The following is a 19,401-nucleotide window of genomic DNA, read 5'->3' as shown; positions in this document are numbered from 1 at the left end:
CGAAACTCCAGATCCCGAGGGCATCTGCTCACCCGCTCAGCCTCTCCAATCCCTCCTGCTTCATGTGCTGCCTTTCTAAACAAGACTCCTAATTAGCATTCCTATTTTCCCCTCTCACCCAGGCCTGTTCCTTTCTTGTCTTTCGCTACTGCTGACTCGCCGTCGGCAGCCTCCTTCACGGCTCCCCCAGACAGGTACGTGCCCAAGAAAAAGCAGGGCACTCCCTGGGCGTGCCAAGCCGACATGCCGGGTGGTGAGGGGCGGCGTGACAGTGCTCCTCCACCCCAGCCCATCTGGAGAGCACTAATATTAGACCGGCTACCTTCCACTGCAGGTGCGAGACCATGGGATGGCGTGGTGGTGCCGGGACGTGGTGGCCGGGAGGAGGTAATGAGCCGGATCCCTAATTAAAGCTGGATCTTTCCGGAAACAGGGCTGCCGCCCCCCCCCAGAGCGTTTTAGGTGTCTCCGTAGGGCTGAATGGAGCCCCGCTATATTTTCTACCTCCCAGTGCTTGTTAGTTGCCAGTGACATCGTCGATTATGAGGGATCGGAAAGCCTGGCTGGGTCATTATTATCGACACCCAGTCAGACATCCATAGGCCGGGACCGTAGCATGCTTATATAATCACCCCCTACCCGGCCCGGCCCGGCCCGGCCCACGGAACCTTATCTCTCACAGCAATTGCTCGTCGGCCTCCTGACCACATTGGATTCTGCATTATGAGCCACAGCGGGTTTCCTGCTGCTTCCAATGGCTCGTTCACATCAGGGCCGTCTCCCCGAATGAAACACCCCTCCTCCCAAGGCTCCAAACAGGCCTTCCATTTCCTTTTCTTTCCAAGTAGAAAGAGGTGGAGAGAAACACAGAGACAGAGAGAGAGTGGGAGGTAGATCAAATAGTGTTGATTTATTTAAATATGTATTAATCTGATCCCGAATATTCATAAAGAGCATTTTGCAAAATTTCCCTCTGTCGGGGGGGGGGGGGGGGGGGTTTGTCCCATGCGGTACTGCAGGTCATGTTACTGTAGGTCGTGTCGTGGCACTATGGAAACAGGCTGAAAGGGACTGGGTATACTGCACTGTGGAAATGTATTATTACATGGGAACAAAAATCTGTATCTTGCTACATCAGCTTAAAATGATATGTGTATATATCTATATATAACCACAGAGGGAGGGCAGCAGCACCTGAGCACCACAGAGCTGCTGAGAAACGTTTAGGGGAACCATAGCTTCCCTTCTGAATTTGACTGCTATTACTTTTCGAAGCTGTCAGCCCTTTCAGTAGAAGGTACAAGGACGAAGCGGGGAGCTTTGTGCTACTGAGGGGTGTGCCTGGTGTGCTGTGTATGCAACCCACCCACCCTCCGACAGAGCTGGCCAGCTGTGCAGTGGTGGACCTTCAGCAAGGTGTGTGAAATCTCCGATGTAGACCAGGAAAAAAATGAGGAGAGCTCACATAAAGGCACCGACAACACAGACCCCTCTGGCCATTTATGGAAATACAACTGGATTTTATACTCAGGTTCCATCTCTTCAAATAAGAAAGATGCCATGATGTTGTGCATGGCATACCAAAGATATATACACACACATACCAAAGATATATACACACATACCAAAGATATATACACACACACATACCAAAGATATATACACACACACACACCAAAGATATATACAGTACACACACACACACATACCAAAAAGATATATACACACACACACACACACACACACACATATACCAAACATACACACACACGTACCAAACATATATACACACACCAAAAATATATACACACACACACACATATCAAAGATATATGTGTGTGTGTATATATATATATATATATATATATACATACATACATACATACACACACACACATACACACACCAAAGATATATATCTTTCTCCTCCAGCATCTGCATACTCACAGCCATCGTAGTACAGGGATACAGAGTTACTCCAGCTACAAGGTGACACATACTATGAAGTAAGAACACAGCAGTACGCAGAGCACAGCGTCATCTGACCATCACATGGTAAACGCTGGCACTCTGTCACATTAAGGCAGCTCCCTGGCGGCCGCGGTCATCAGTGCGCATCGTGATATAAATGTCACAAGCCTGGCCTCTGTGTGTATGGTGTACATTCCTCCCTGGCACAGGGCTGTCACTGTAATATTACAGCCTATTACTCATTTATTTCACAGGGGGCCCACATCAGAGTCGGAGGGCATCGCAGAGAGGATAATACCAGAGGCCCGACTAACAAATAACCGCCTCATAGCACCAGCTTACGGTAATGGGAACAAGCTTCAAGCACATAATGCTACCACAGAGTACTCTCTAGTATCTTACAGTACAAGGTGCCTTGGCTGCCAGTCGATCAGGAACATTGAATACCTGGTACAGGTGCGCTGGGAGAAAAAAAAAAAAAAAAAATTTTTTTAAAATTAAAAAAAAAAAAAAAAAAAAAAAAAAAGAGCTTTACATCTGGATAGCACAGGATTCACTACTTGATTGGCCTCAGCCAATCAAGCGCTGGGCTGGACATTAATCCGTGGTTTTTCTCACACAGGTCACTCAGTTGCTTTCTCAATCACGCCAAAAAGGATCACGATGATCCGGCTACCTACCATTGCAAACAGATCCATTTAAATCCGTTAGGAGAGGAAAGGAAAGAGCCGGTGAGAGGCAAAACGGCAGACTCCGCACTAACTACCCCTTGACTTTGCCTTTTACTGTGACAACTGTTCCCATGACGACGCAGGTCAGTGGCACGGTACTTGTTATCCTAATATAAACCCCACTGCCGGAAAGATTAACGGATGCTGGCCCGCTTCCCGCACATAACCTTTGCGTGGAACATGACAGAGGAGTAGCACCTACGCCCAGAACAGCGGGTGAGGTCGCCAAAGCTTGCTGGGAACCGAGGAGCGTTATGGAGCCTGGCTGTCTTCTGCACCCACCTGGCATATTAAGCAGCCCATGCCAGTGGCATGTCAGTAACGGGAAGGTGCCATCGAAATAAATGCAGGAATAGCAGATGTCCGTAAGGAACTCACACATCATCCCCAAATGCTACCCAGAACTGACCACCCCTCCCCCATCCCCAGAAAAATAAGAGATTCAGTGGAGGTCTATTCTATGTTCTGGACGCTGCCCACATCAGGCCTTAGGAGCACCCCCCGGAAGAATCAGGTGTGCATTTTTTCATGCAAGCCCCCTGCTGCATTAGGTGGTGCAAACAATTCCAGAGATCCACCTTTTCAGGTCATGATGCACTCATCCCAGGGAGGCCTTGGATCACAATGTCTCGCCCCACAGTGATTGAATTTAATTACAAATGCTAGCCGTTAAGGCCACGTCTCTGCTGCTCCAGGTGACATGTTAGAATTGCTCATTACTGGCCAATGAGCTCTAAATGATGAGCTTTCAGGGGAAAAGGAAAACATTTCTTATTCCAAACCCCTCTGGAAGTCAATGTGCGGCACGAAAGCCAACTGAAAAGAGCGCAAGTGTGAATGCTGGTGAAAAGAGGAGGCTTTGAAAGGACAGAAACAAAGGAGGAGTCCGTCAGCTAGTTATCTGAGCTCCACAGTCCAGCCACAACCCCCCCCCCCCAAACCTGCACCAAACACATGGACTTGCATGGCATTGAAGCTAAACTGAAGGCAAGACATTTGCATCCATGCAAGGATGACCCCCCCCCACCCTCCACATACTAGCTCACAGCCCAACCTTCCTAACTGGTAATGGAAACACTGAGCATTCAATACCTCCGCCTGAATCAATACAGCTGAAGGGAGACCTCCAGCTTGGGGCCTGGAGATGGAGAAGATAAATTGTAAATGGAGATAAATGGAGCAGGTGGGAGGGTGGAGTGGGCTGTGAGTCCAGGAGGGGGAGGGGACCATCAGCTGACTGGAGTCCGCCAATCAGGAGCAGGCAGAGGCGAGGCCAGTCACTGTAGGAAATGTAGGTTTTAATGCCTTTAGCAAAACAATTTTTTCAGGTAGACGTGATAACCCATCCCCCTCGCTTACTGGGGGGGCACCCGTGCAGAACACAGGGTTTAACGTGTCGCCTGCCAATTATACCCAACTACCATATCATCAGTAGTATTACACAACGCATACCTGCAGGTGGCAGATATGATCCTAACCTTCCTAGTTGAGCGATCTCTCTGGAGCCCCCCGGCCCCAATATTCTCCGTCGGCCCAGAATTAACCGGCCAAAATAAAAGTGGAAGCTAGCATCTGTGCTCTTACTGTGTAAGTGGGAACTGGGGAGGGGGGTAAATCATTTAATCCTTTCGTCTTCCATATCGTTCTGTCCTCCTGGTGGCATTGATGCCAGCGGAGGGGGTGGGGGGGGGGAAGTGCTGACAGGCCCCCACAAGGGAGGTAATTTGTCTGTGGCAATCACTAATCACACAGAAGGATACAGTCGGCGGGATGAATTATTGATGGGCTGTACATTATGAAAAAAGGGAGGGCTATCGAGAAAGCTATTACAGGGGGACGGCGAGGAAACAAACAAACCGTCAGATTAATTAAGGCAAATAAAGAAAGACAGCCAGTACCCCAGCCAGCCCAGAGGGGGTGGGGGGGGGGGTGAGATAAACAGGCCCCACCTTCAGAGCTGGCGGCGGCATCGAGAGAGGAACCATCCAGAAGCAGTACGGCCACAGATCAGGTCTGGAGTGCCATTATGCACTAGAACCTGGCCCTGCTCATGGTAGTTACCCTCTGAGATCACCGGGGGGGGGGGGGGGGGGGGGGGGGGGGTGTTAGAGGCACTAAGCTATTGTGGTGCTTTATGTAGAAGTTAAAACGTTTTTTTGACAGATGGCTTAAAAAGTGGCTAAATCCCACTTGTCACTCATACATATTCAGACATGTTTGCATACACAGCCTCGTTAACAGGATCCTGTGTGTATGCCTCCGAATTCTGGGGGTGCGCTGGGGCCGAGCACGTTGTGGGAAAGGCAGATCTGAGGCCTTCTCTCTGACACACACACACACACACACACACACACACACACACACACACACACACACATTTGTATTCATATCTTTATGGGTACTGTCTATTTATTTCTGTGGACATAACCCTAATTCCAACAATGACAACCTTAGTACCTACCCAGCAGTGAAACACTTTTATAAAATTGAGTTTCCCTTTGAAGGGATGAACAAAAAATCATCCAAATTTCAGATTTTTTTGTGTACCCACAATGTAATATATACCCCCCCCCACCCCCGAAACCCAGTGGAAATGACACACAGTGACCCTCTCTTAGGAATCAATGCCTGTATGCCCCCTCCTCAAGCAGCATTCTCACCGTAAACAGTGTGCAGCCGGGACTAGTCACACTTCGCCCACTAGCCGGCAGACTGCACCTCTGCGAGGGGCGTGGTGGGCCGGGAAGGCTCCGGCGGATCAAACAACCACCACAATACTCAGGCAATGAACACCAACTGTACCAAACCCACCCAAACAGCTGAAGGAGGAGGAAAGTAATCTTAGTCTGGCTGGGGGGGCTATGGATATGTTAAAATAACGCTGCCTGTTATGATTTATGCCCCTTCAGTGTCAACATCTGACTTTTAAACAGGGGAGAAAGTTAAAGCTTGAGAGTATGTGGGGGGTGGGCGGGGGGTGAAGGACAGGCCTGGGGATGGGGAGATGGATTCGGCCAGCGGGGCAGCTCCAGGTCTTTGACATTGTTCCCACTGTCATCCGTCAATGCTAACCCAGGCGAGGACCACCCACACGCGTGTGCCATGGACCAAAGACCCGCATGGAAAAACTCGGGGGGTGGGCAGCGAGGTCAGAGATGGTGTGTCGATGACAGAGAGGAGCCCTGCTCACAGACGAGTAAAACATCCCCTCCTCCATCATCCTGGGGTTTAAAGTACTCAGAAAAAAATGCTTTGAAAAATCAGCCTGATGAACAGAACTCAAAAAACAATACCGACGTCCACAGTGGTGGCTTCCCACTTATCTTGAAATATCCTTATATTTTACTAAATTCATAAAATTATTCTCCACAAACAGGTTTGTAATAGTGGTATCTGTCTGAAAGGAAGGCGGTCAGCACCTTGGAATTCTCCCAGGGAAATTATGCTTACACTTTTGAGAGTCACAAAGCAGGAATTTTAATGCCATTTAATTATGGCATTCTTACTCACATTACTCTCACCCTGCTATTTCCAGCAACTTTACAGAATGAAGTGAAACTTGTCACGTCTTATGGGGAGAATATGGCGCTTGAGAAATTATTTTGTCTTTATGGCAAACATGGACTGATAGGAATACAACATCAAGCATAATGATGTAGAGGACACCGAAGTATATCTGATACCCAAGTTGGGGGGCTGGGGGTCATTCAGTCTTGATCACTTAAGCATCCTCCTGCATTTCCATGCAGACGATGGACTTCTGATTACAATAAAATGTCAACGTGGCTGTCTGTGTCTCTTAGAAGCGATTCTGATGGAATTCGAATACCAAGCAACCCCCCCAGGTTACAGTCTGTTTTCCAAGAGTAGTCAGTCCTTTCCTTCATGAGCTTTCAGGGATTGGGAATGCAACTCAGTGTGCGGCAGGCATGTCCGCGGGCTGCATGGATGGATACACGTGGCTCTAGCGTCGCACTCAGGAACAAAGAGTAGCTGCCCTTACTGGCAGGAAAAGGAGGCCACTTTGTCTGTCATCTTCTTCAACTAAGAAAACAGGCTCGATTAGTTGAGTCTGCCAGGCCTCGTCGAGTGGATTTACCGATTGTAATTACTAAGCCAGAATTGACACAGTAATCCTGACCATGCCTGTCCCACGCTCCATCCCAGTCTCCCGGTCTCCTTTTTCCATCGTATGTCTGTTCGTGTTCAAGCCCCAACTGAGATTGAGAATCCCTCCCTGGTGTGATGCTGCTGGAAATTGCACAAAAAAAAACCTTTACTGAAAGGGGGAGATTGTTTTTTCCCCCCTTTTCTCAGAGTGAGAAAGCTTTTCATAGTGGTGTTTACAAAGAATATCCAAGGTCACCGAGTTTAAGGCGGAGTGAAAGCAATCGCATTGATTTTCTTCCCCCTCCCTCATAATGGCTTGTTTGGACGGTTCCTCTACACCACAATTTACTGCCGTTTTCAAATTTGAGGCGTCAAAAAGGTACTAACAGTGTTTGTTTTTCCTCTATGATGTAGGCAATCTTGCATGTTCCTGCACTAAATTTCACCTCCATGTGCATCTCATACTTCTGCCAGTATTTAATACGTCCAAACCCTATTTTTTTTTAGTCTGTAGCTCGTGTATTCTCCGGCCCTCAATGAGAAGGATCCCTTTTTAGAAACCAGCCCTGAACGTAATAAGAACAGCAAAGCTTAGCTTTCGGAAAATGTTCCCGAACAGGCGCTGGGTCGCAGACTGAGGAAGCAACGCCTATTATGCGGTTTGTGGGATCTGAGCTCAGACGCCTAATTTATTATTGAAACCTCGGAGAAACACTGGCTCATGCCATAACAAGGAATCCCATTTACATAAGAAATAAACATGTTGCAGATGCATGCTAATTTCTGTCAGGAAATGATATGGAAAAGCAGGGAATATGAAGGGAAAAAAAGATAATTCCTGTCATCCGTGAAAGCTCACCTAATTAATTAATAATTCCTGCTGGTGGTACAACATTTAATGAGGATTTTAGGCATGTCATCTGTCACTGAAAGAGACTTTTGCATCCTAATTTTAAAGGTATTTCGTACGTTTTATAGGCCGTCTGACTTGATATGGATTTTCCATTTCTGAAAGAGGGTCGACATCTTATCACAATGCTGCACAAACATTCGGAAATATAAAAATAAGTCAATAAAAATTAACACAACATTAACCTGTAAAAGCACGTACTCATTTAAAAAATCCAATTTAAAAATGACACATTATACCTTGAATATGATTTATCGGAGTTCATAAACAAACTTTTTTTAAATCCACATTGAAATACTGTCATACTTATATTCCTGTTTAGTTACTCTGCAAAATTATCTAAATTATAATTTCAGTGTTTTATATTGCATAAGGCTTTAACCATTATGCCACCTGCTTCAGAAACACTGACGATAATAAACAATTTTTTGTTAATCTGTACTTTTAATGTAGAAATTGGGGTAGACAACTTATTCATCGGTACAACAGCAGGTTCCCTGGGACTTGTACGCAGCACTTTTTCCAAGATGAGGTTCACTAATGTAGCGGATATTTGACAGAAGAAAGGCTTTACTGGCATTAAGAGATACTGAATCACCAAATTCATGCATTAGAGGCTCATATTTCCTGTCATCGAGAACAAATAATGAGACAGGGGGACTCCTCACAAGACTCAAGCAAATGTGACCAAGAGGGAAGACCACAGCTGTGAAGGGAGCCTCTTTTCCAAGACCACATGGTACTCCACCTGTCCAAGACCCCAGACAGCTTTCTCATTGTCTGTTCAGAGAGCTGTCTGATACGTTTATTTAGCAATTTTTATAATTTGAGCCAGATCGTCTCTACAGCTGATGATGCTTTTTTGGGTTCCCTCTGACAGGAGGCCCTGGTGGCACCGTAGCCGTTTACTGCCGCTCTGATCAATCCTGGCTGTATCTCTAAGCTGCCAATGCCGACATGGGTCTGGGTGGCCCTTAAAACACCAGCGGTCATACAATTATGAGAGAGAAAAAAATCACAAACCGAAAAAAGGGTTTAGAAAAAGGGAGTCGCAGGTATTGATCCAGCTGGATCGATGGAGTCCCAGCCCATGGTGTGGCTGGAAGTGCCACATTCTACCTCACATCGCTGACAAGCCGTTTTCCAAACCCAGTGGCACAACTGTAGTTTAAACCCGCAGCTAACGGCTCAACTATAACCTATATCGACGCTGCACTATCGATCTGCTCACTGCTGGAAGTGCCTTCTGCTTCTGCCTTCTGTCACGAGAGCATACTCCTGCCACACTGTTCCTCATAATTCGATTAATTAAAAGGCGAAGAAGGTGCTATAATCACAAGGGAGTGTAACGTGCATGGGAGGAGTCACGTCCCTTAATGAGAATGGGGAGTGCAGGACCTACAGCAACAGCAAGAGCAGTCAGATTCAAGGAGTCTGGGGCAGAAGGATTCATGGAATGGGGGCATACAATACCCCAGGAGGTAAGTGTAACCCCATTCACCACTATTACCCGTAACCCCAAATGTTGTATTCCATGTATGACTATGAATAACTAATAATCACTAGCTGGTCCAGAGTTTTACCTAGAACAAAAATAGTTAAGAATCAATGCAGTGGGGAGCTAGAGTCCAGACCAGGGTTTAAACCCACACATTTTGGTGACTGGATCAGAATCTATGCAAGCCTAAAGACAAACAGAGACAGTGGAGTGCACTAAAGCTTCTCCCATGGCAGGGCAGAGTGTGACGGGCCAACATTAAATTGGTATTGAAGGTACTCCCCCGAACGCCCAGAACCAGCACACCCACAGCAGAAACCGCTTGGGCCTCGGTGACATCGTGAATCCCAGTACGACGCAGAGGTCGTCAATGACCATATGGCTGTCTGAATTAATAACAGGCTGGATAGCAGCCTAAAGCAAGGTGCTCCGGCTGGATCTCTGCCCGAGCTCATCCTCAAATTGAGACGTCCTTCTGCGTTTCACGCCCAGCGACAGAAAGCCACCACGGGCTGGCTTATAACACCCAGAATTATTCACAGGAATAAGTGTGGGGAGGTGAAACCAAACTAATGAAACCAAGATGGCTGGAAAGTGTAGCGCCCAGGTAACGTGTTGGGGATGCCGATGGGCTGAGCTGGGGCGGTGCAGAGAAATCCACATGTAGGTCAGCCCTAATTATAGATGTGCATTTCAGTTCATTCCTCTCCAAAGAATGCATTGAGGAGAGACAAAGGCCTTTAATTCAGTTGGATGAGAAAAGTGACTAAACAGTGGCACAATGGCACTTTTGGTTTTAACTGGTGACCTTTTTCAAACACGGGGAACAAGCGACGCTCTGCTTCCACACGTGCTCCGTTTTCCGCATTTTCAATGACTGAGAGAGACTCAATCGGCGTTGCCCCATTTGTGATGTTCTGTGCAGCAATGTGCTGATAGATTAACACAGCACAGCACCCTCAGCAAAGCGCGTACACACTAAACACACTAGGACATATATTTTTCACGTATGTGAGCATTGATTGCTTGCAGTATTCTTAATGTTGTTTTTTTGGGCTTTATGTTTGAAATCGAGGTTTCCCAGGAAAGGTAAGCTGACAGAAGTCAGCTCAGATGACATAGAGGGAAGACAGCCTTTGGTGGGGGGGAGTGCAAGGGGTGCTGGACGGTTTAGCAGAGGAGGAGAACAAGTGGGTCAATGGCAAAATGACAGAACTGGGGGCTGATCAGGTGACAAAGGGAAGATGTAACGACTTCGTAAATATACTACTGCTGTTACAATCTAATTAAGCCTTTATTTTACATAAATGGATTCTCCACATTCAATAGAAAGGGAATAACTTTGAAAGTCTTCTTCTCTTTATGTTTGAAGCAAGTTCGTAAAATGTGGTGCTTTCCCAGAATGCTCAAGTGCATCAGGCGATTCTCCACCGGCATCAACGGGAAAGCGTCCTCGTACCATAAATACTCGAGCGTCGGCTGGCTGAGGTGTCACGGAGAAAACAACAAGGAAAAATCCCCAGACTTTGCCAGCCACGGGTTTGTGTTTTGTGAATTCGAACGTTCGTTGACAACCACAGGTAGTGGACAGACACATTGGTAAGGTGTGAAAGTAACTGTCATGCTAAACTGTTTTGGGTTTTTATTTACTGTCTACTTTACACATCATTAATCATTCGGGCTGCGCAGCAAGAAACTGTGGGTCACTCTCGCCTTCTTCAGATGGAAGCTGAGGTGAGCTGTATTTAGCAGTCTATAGAATCTAGCTCTTCACTGCTTTTAAAACATGTTCCAGCACTGTTACATAAGTGCCCATCAATCAGTGTATCTATTACAGGGTTCTGGTGATTTCTGGATCTCAGACGTGCAAGGCATGAGGCTGAGGACACCTTGGACGGTGTGACCGCTGAACATGCGCAGGGTACAAACTTACTCCAGCTAACTGCACCCACAATGATAAATCCCTATCTTGCCCTCCATAGCTTGGGGGTCAGAGCGCAGGGTCAGCCAAAGCGCAGGGCCCCCGGAGCTGGGGGTCAATGGTCTTGCTCAAGGGCCCACAGACATGAGACTGTTCTGCTGAGGTAAAGGGCTCAAACTGACGAGCTTTTGATCATGGGCAGAGAGGCTTAGCCCACTGAGCCACCACTGCTCATAATCCTGAGGCCACGGTGATGCCGGGGACTTCGGGGACATGCACCCAAACCGAAAACGCACCTGGTGAGTAAATTTACAGTGGAGTAAGCTGCGACCTCATATGCATCCACAAGGCAGGACCCTCATACCGACTGCCTCTGACTGCTTGGAGGCACCAATCGTAGGAGATGAGGGATGCCACTCACGCTCCTCTCCAAGCTGCCGTAATTAAGTGTGATATCTTTAATGAGCATTGACACAGTAAGCAAAATGATCCTGATGTGTTGTAATAGTATTAAATAAAGGCAGGAACAGCACAACCAATTCTCCGAGCTGCCTGGGAGGAGATGGCGGGTGAGTGGAGATGAGGGGCAAAATAAGAGAACCGGTGAGTCATCGGCTTGACCGCTTCTCCCTTGACTCCTCTTGTCCAATCACGTTGCCACTTGACCCCCCCGATCCTCTACCATTCTCATGTCTAATATGGTGTTGGACATCCGAAAGCCCAAACCCAGATATTTAACAGGTGTGGTTCATACTTCTGTGCTCATCAGTCAGATATATCATACGGCCGAGCGGAGGGGTGGGGACTTCATCGGTACATGGACGAGAGGATCGCTGAACTGGCGTCTGGTGATTTGTACAGAGATTTTCTTGATTATTACAAGCTAACATGACTTCCTCCAGGCCTAATGGAACAGAATTACTTACAATGGAAATGGCGCATCACCTCACTTGACTGAGACTGACTTAGTAGCTCCATTTTAGACATTATACTTTTTTTCTCTCAGCGAGATTATCAGACTCAGATTAGTTCAAAAATGGAGTGAATGAGAAGCCAAAGAGAAGAAAGAACAGCAAAAAATGACACTTCTGTCACCTCCTCCTGTCGAAACCTTGGATGGCAAGGCAGAAGGAACAAGTGTGTTTTGTTGAGTTTTATTTATCTTCTAACCCCATCAGTCAACGTGTCTGCTTCGCTTTCGCATCGGCCTTCCATTATTCATGCCTGCGAGACCAGAATGGCAGATATATTTAAAAGAAAGGGGACAATCCTTCAGGCACTACAAAGGGGTGGTCTTACATCTTAGAGAAAAAAATGACACGGGAACATGAAGGCTGATTTTAAAAACATTACAGAAGTGTTAGAATGAAGTAGCCTGGTGCACCCAAAAACCTAATCCACTGAACCACAGGAAAGGCTACACCCACCCAGTGTATGCATGGCCCTCCCTGAGAAGGCAGGCAGTTGGTACGACCCATGTTAAGGCCTAGCCAAACAATGGTGGCTTCATTACTGGAAGATGACTCCTTATTACTGCACTGAATGGATTTGCCTCTAGGAAAAGTCAAAAACACCACCAAGCAAGGAAAGAGTGCTGCACCAAAAACAGTGTGACAAAATGGCTGTTTGATACTCTCCTTGGACAACCTTGAGTGAGGACCTGGTCCATCCTCAGTCAAATCCCCTTCCCCCCTCCTCACCAAACTTCTCACATGGGCAAATTCTGCATGAAATCTGGATCTGTGTATTCCTGCTTGTCTGCCACATCCAACGGAAAACAGCAAATGGGAATCTATGCTGGGCTGGTCTTCTATGATATGACATGTGTATACATGCAGAGTTGTAGTAATCTGTATGCAGATTTACATGTATATTAAGTACTAGGAGGCACACTTATCTGCTTTCATGAGAGTCATTAATGTTCACAGAAAGACACAAAATAATTTGTTTCAAATGATGCGCTTCCCTATTTGAAACACTTACCTAAGGGGGCGAGAATGGCTTTCCGGGGGCCACACAGGGTCTGCTGTCCACGGTGCTGTAGCCAGCAGACAAACGATCCACAGTAAACTGCAGCTGATTAATATTTCATTGGTATCATCTCACGGGCGGGGGGGTGGGTGAAACTTCATCGTGCATATTCATCACGTCCCTTGGTGCTGGCGGAGGTGAGGCAGAGACGAGACGCGTCTCGCCCATGGCGCGCCGGGGGTCAGCTGATCTGGACGGGGCTTAACCCCACAGACATGGCTGCTGAAGAGTGTATCGCCACAGCTGTGCGGACACACACTCAAAAATACGTCTCCCGGTGGCTTTTTTTTCCCCTGTACTGAGTCCCTTTCTGCTCTCTGGATTTTACCAGCTCATAACTTTTTCCACTGCGGCCTTGCGGGCTGTCAAACTCAAGGGGTTATATAACAGAGGAAAGTGGCATCTGGCTAAATATGTTATTGCGAGATAAGAGAAAAAGAGGCAGATGATCGAATTAAATGAGGATCTTCCCCTGTCGGAGCCTGTCTCACCACGGGGTGGACGGATAAGTCTCAGAGGGACGCGGGCAGGCGGCCGGAGCCTCCATTTTTGTTTGAGCGAGTGTCTTTGACTGGAGGACATATCTCTTACTCTCTCCATGCATGTGCACTGGTTGGGTCGCTGACTCACATTTTCGCCTCTGGGCTTTGAGATCCACAAATGAGATTTTGAACCAGAGGATTGAGTAGCTTGACATGGGAAGGGCGTAAATACTTCCAAACAGCATAAAGAAGCACAAAGAATCAACAGTAGTCCGGGGACTAGGGTTCGAACTGCTCTCCTGTATTATGTCCCACAGCAGACAGCTTAAAAAGCCACAATCATCAGCACCTCATTTTTTTAAATGAAGTGTGACCTTATTAAAAGATATTAAAGCATACCTCACAGGATGATTCGACTGGGAGCATGACTTAAATTTAATTCATTTAATAAGGCTCACTGCGTTCTACCAGCTGGATTATTTTAATAGGAATAATTGTAGTATAAATATATCTATACCAACAGGAGAGGACACGGGCCCCTAACTTGAAGGTTGCTTGTTCAAGTCCCCGGAGGCAGATCCTGCTGTTGTACCCTTGAACCGGACGCTTCAATCGCTGCAGTGAGACGACCAGCTGCATTAAAGGGTAAGAACTGAAAGTCACTTTGGAGAAAAACATGTCAAATAAGCAACTAAATGGGAAAAACAGTAATTAAAAGGTTTTCAATCCCACCGTAGTGATCTTCGTGGACTGAGCCGGGCCTAACACCGAGACGTGTTAGAAGGTGGCTTAATTTAGAGCGGACGACCTCTAGATTGGAAAGCAGCAAAACAATGTTCTCACATTTGATATACAAGCTGATAACGTTGACACAGGCTGGATGGAGCGGCTTCCGCACGCCACGGCTCTTATCGCCCCATCGCCATCGCCGGATCATTTTGCGGCTTGGCCCAGACCTTGGTGTTTTCTCAGAGAGCCCTCGGCTGATTTAGCGCCCCTACAGTTTCTAGACTTAATTACACGACCTGAAGCCAAGGTTGAGCTTCAGTGAGGCCATAAAAGTGTGGTAAAGGGTGCGAGCAACGGTTAAGCTAAGAGGCCACATCGAGCAGCCGGCTGACTCAGGAGACTGATGGGCTGCAGGATGCAGTCTGCGTTGTGAAGAGCCTGTTCTCCTTTTATCGCCCTATTAATCTGCTATTAACCGGCTCCTGCGAGCTCGTTTGCGGGCAGTTTAAAAGCCATTGTGAATCGCAGCTGGAGAAGCGCAGCCTTCGTAGAAGACGAAGGCCGTTCCCGCCCTCTTTCGCAGAAAAGATGGGAGCCTGGTGTCGGGGCCGCGGCTCAAAGAAGCTCAGCCCTGCCAAGAAGCTCAAGGTCACATGATCCTCAGCAGCATACGCTCCCGTTACCAAGTGCCTAAAAACACACTGCTATAATTAGTGTTTCAGATAATGCCTCAGTGCAAAGGACCTCTTCGATACAGCAGGATCTTTTCACTGGTTAGATTTCAGTTAAGGTCCTTGCTTAAGGGTATGACTAGAAGCCTTTACAGAGCTTAAGCTAGCCACCTTGGAATTAGAGACGCATGTCCCATCATCTTCACAGGATTCCAGCATATCAAACATCTACGATTAAGGCCAAACGTGCTGTTAACACAGAGCACAACTGGAGCCTGTGCACACCTGCTCTGTTTGGAGAAGCCGGCATGTCCAGGAACCAATATGACAGAACCATCACCCTTTCTGCTCAGTCATCAATCATGCACGGTTTCCATGGAAATCTGTAATCATGATGATTAGAGTTGTAATTACCCCTAATTGTTAGAAATTTTTTTTTGTCCCCTCATGGATTACCCGCCGTGGCTGCCTTTCTGTGGCCAGGAGGATCTGGGAAAACTCTATTTTGCGAGATTGATATTTACAGTTTGGGGAGTGACTGATGGCTCTTGAGTTTCCACACTCAAGGGAATCTCTGCATCTCTCTCTGTCTCTCTCTTTGACTCGAACTCTTTCTCTCTGCCTCTTTCTCCATCTCTTTCTCTTTGTATCTCTCTTGGTCTCCATTCCTCAAACTGCCTGTTTCTCCATCTCTCTTTCTGTCTCTCCATCAGCTCCTCCTTCCATCTCTCCCATATCTATCTCCTTCTAATGCAAAGTCTACACCCTCCATCAGTACATGCAGCTCATAGGTCCAGAAACTGCCGGGGAGGACAGAGGGGGTTAACTGTCTGTTCTACAATGATACCATGACCTGCTGATGGCACCAGCTCCAACCTCCCTCGTGGCACAGAGCCTCACATATGGAGAATCTGTTACAAGACCCCACCCCCATGCTATCTGGGAGGTCCTGGTGTTGAGAAAGGCTTAGGACTCAGCCCATCCAGAATCACAGGATGCCCCTGTTTACACAGATTGCTTCAGGGACTGGAACAGCCAGCAGGGAGTGCCAGGAAGATCGGTCCACCCCCTGTCTCACAAACACTGAGCGGCTGCATCGTCACACCGAGACACAACTTGCCTCCTTATGTTTAGGCCTGTGACTGTTTTCCATTCATTTCACTGCACGAAACTGAACTTAGTCCTGAACGGGGAGCTTTATCAGATTATCAATTGGATACTGTGATATCACTCCGATTGATGGGGAGGGACATCTGGCCCCCATCAATCAGCTGGTCAAGGCTGGGGCTGCATTCCTGTAATGCTATGGAATTCCTGTGTCAGCCTTTTTATGCACGATAAACTGTAAATGGTCAAAGAGGTCATGCGTCTAGATTTATAAAGAATAAGTTTGCTTAAAAAATTGGGTTTGTAAATGCTCTGTGGCTGCATCCTTTAACTCCAATATCAGACTTCTGCCACCCCAGCTCCCCCCTGTGAGATTGCATGAATATTGAGATGTAGGCAGCGTGTTTCAGTTCACGACAAGTTTCTTTTCAGCATGGAAGCCGTTAATCATGTTTCACCCCCAACCCCCAAATTGACATGAAGGTCTGGTGTGGTTCCACATGGAGAAACGGCTGGCACAAGTTTTAAGCTTCTGGCGAAGAGCCGAGCCTCAAACAACTGGATGTCAGGTTTAAAAAATACCTCACCTGCTTCCAAAACCACACTTAAAGATCCACCATTTGAGGTACAGCAAACCCTGCACATGGGGAGAACACACATCCCCACCCACACTGATCTACTCAAAATCTGGCCGGCACAAACGACATAGAACCTGACATAGAACCTGACATAGAAGCAGACAACACAACCCTGCCCACAATGACCTACACAGAATCTGGCTCATTCCGACGGCACAGAACCTGGTGCATGCCGATGACACGGCCCCCGACCCAAACCAACAACACAGGACCCTGTCCACACTGACCTACACAGAATCTAGTCCATACCGACGACACAAAACCTGGCCCATGCCGACAACACTAAACCCCGCCCACGCAGATGGCACAGAACCCAACCCATGCCGATGACACAGAACCGGGCCCATGCTGACGACACAGAATCTGGCCCTTGTGTGATCACTTTAACACGGCACGCAGCTGACAGCCAGGCTTAGCGGCTGCCTTATCTCTGGTGTGGCTGAAGCAGTAAGCCCCCCTTTATGGAGGCCGAGGAGCAGAGAGCCAGCTGCACACTTATAACACTGCAAACCTTTCATGAGCTGCCAGGACGTTTAAAGGCCACGTTCTCTGAAGAATCACCTCTTCCTTAAAGGCTTCCTCACTCTGTGTCACGCTATTCAGGAACCACTGGGAAGCTGCTGAATGTATTACTGCCAGAGACTATCCGGCCTACATCCAGTGTGTATCGAGTTGCTGAAAGAAAACGCACTAATACTGGGATGGGTGAACGAAGCAGATTATCCCTTCAGCTTCCAGAAGCATTCCAAACACAGTGCTGCAGTGTGCGTGGAGCCTATACCAGGAAACATGGGATAGAGGACATCCTGGACAGGATCTCAGTCCATCACTGGGTACTATCAAACCATATGGGCAAACTGGTCTAACGACAGACATTTGGATTGCAGAAGAAAACTGGAGTATCCAAAGGGACAATTGCAGGAGAAAATGCAACCGTCACATGGGCATGACTTGAACTCCAAGGCAGTGGTAAACTAAAGAATACAGACGGGCAAGTGTGGAATAAGGGACTGACCTGCTGGGGCTCCCTGGGTGTGGGCTGCTTTCCCTGGCGACTGGAAGCGGTGGTGGTAGTGATCTCCACAATGGAGGTGGAGGTCTCCGAGCGGTTAGCGGTGGCGCTGGACTGCGGCGTGATGGACGAGGGGGACTCGCCGACCAGCCGCACGCTGCCCTCGATCTTGACATTGGGGTCGTTCTCCAGTGCCATGTTGAAAACCTTGAGGCCATTATAGTAGAGGCCGGACAGCTGGCCCTGGAATGGCCGACTGCGGTCCTTGCCCCCAATCTTAATGGTGGTTTGACTGTTGAAGATAGTGAGCTGGCGGCCTATGGAGAAACAACGTTACACACATACGAGAACGTTGAAGCGCGGTCCGCCACCACTCCCGGGGGCGAACAGAGAAACGCGGCGATGAGAAATAATCACGCCGCCGAAGGAGACGGATTATTTGCCCAGTGGCTAATGAGGGCGATAAATTAGCCATTGCCATTTTCTGGCACAAGTAATTTATCGCCTGTTCCAATGATGAGTTGCCTTGTGAAATGTAGATTCAAACAAAAAAAAAAAGAGAAAAAATACTCTTAAATCAACGTAACTTTGCTAAAAGGACAATCAATTCGATGATAAAACATTTTCGGGGGGAAAAAAATGTAATTAATCCTGTTAACTGCTGAATTCTAGCTAGAGAGACTGTAATTGAAAGTGCCGGAATATTCAGTGTATGTAGCTAATTCACTTTCTCAGTTAATAAGAGCATCTTGAAAGGAAATTTTTCACATATGATTACAGCCATTCTGTTTTGTAATATCTGTATGAAGGAAATGTGGAAAAAATGCATAAAAATTCTCTTTTCCCTTCGGATTTTTCATTTTATTAAACTAGAATTAATTGACCAGCAGTAATGAGTTATTCTCAGCACTCAAACTCTTTTTGAGTAAGATTCTTGAAGTGGATGGTGTCGTCTAGGGACAGCCTGAGATGCCAATCAGATGTGTCGTTGGGGAGCGCATAGCTTGGACACGCCCAGATTGTCTTTTAGCAAAGGGGATGCAGGAACGCAAACGTTCGGAACTGTGTACGACATGGCTTCAAAGATGTGACGTTTGCAAAAACAAAATGAAAGAGAGAAAACACTAAACGAATGGGTCATTCATGGAACTGATTCCGCTTGGAAAATGAAAAACAAGACAAACTTTGAATCAAAACAACATAATAAAACACCATGGAAGAATTTTAATTTGAGAAACAATCTTATTTTCTTAAAAAACACATATAAAAAAGGCATGCAGCAAAAAAATCTGTGTTTTGATTTTTTAAAATACATTTTCTTTTTCTTAATCCCCTCTGTATATTTACAATATTTGTTAAAGGGACTTCATTTCATATGCCAATTAATATTGCACTCTATTTAAGATATAGCGCTCAGTTTAAACAGTGGGGTTTTCATGATCCATAGTAAAAACAATATACATGTATCTGTATATGTAAATATAAGTATAAATATGTAAATATAAATATATAGGTATATATATATATACATATATATAATACTCAATAAACATAAATGTAAATCATTTGCTAATTGGACTTTTAGTTGAC

At 46.8% G+C, this 19,401-nt stretch overlaps 1 protein-coding gene across 1 annotated transcript in view; it reads right to left on the bottom strand.

Moving 5' to 3' along the window:
- nrxn1a (neurexin 1a) overlaps positions 1 to 19,401 on the bottom strand; it is a 242,686-nt gene that overhangs the window by 19,085 nt on the left and 204,200 nt on the right. Inside the window, 1 exon segment of the mRNA XM_049008491.1 lies at positions 17,815 to 18,128. Within this exon segment, the coding sequence (XP_048864448.1) occupies positions 17,815 to 18,128 (314 nt within the window).

Source organism: Brienomyrus brachyistius, chromosome 3 (genome assembly GCF_023856365.1).
Source record: "Brienomyrus brachyistius isolate T26 chromosome 3, BBRACH_0.4, whole genome shotgun sequence".
In the NCBI taxonomy this organism is placed as follows: domain Eukaryota; kingdom Metazoa; phylum Chordata; class Actinopteri; order Osteoglossiformes; family Mormyridae; genus Brienomyrus; species Brienomyrus brachyistius.
This window is presented reverse-complemented; position numbering and strand designations above follow the sequence as displayed.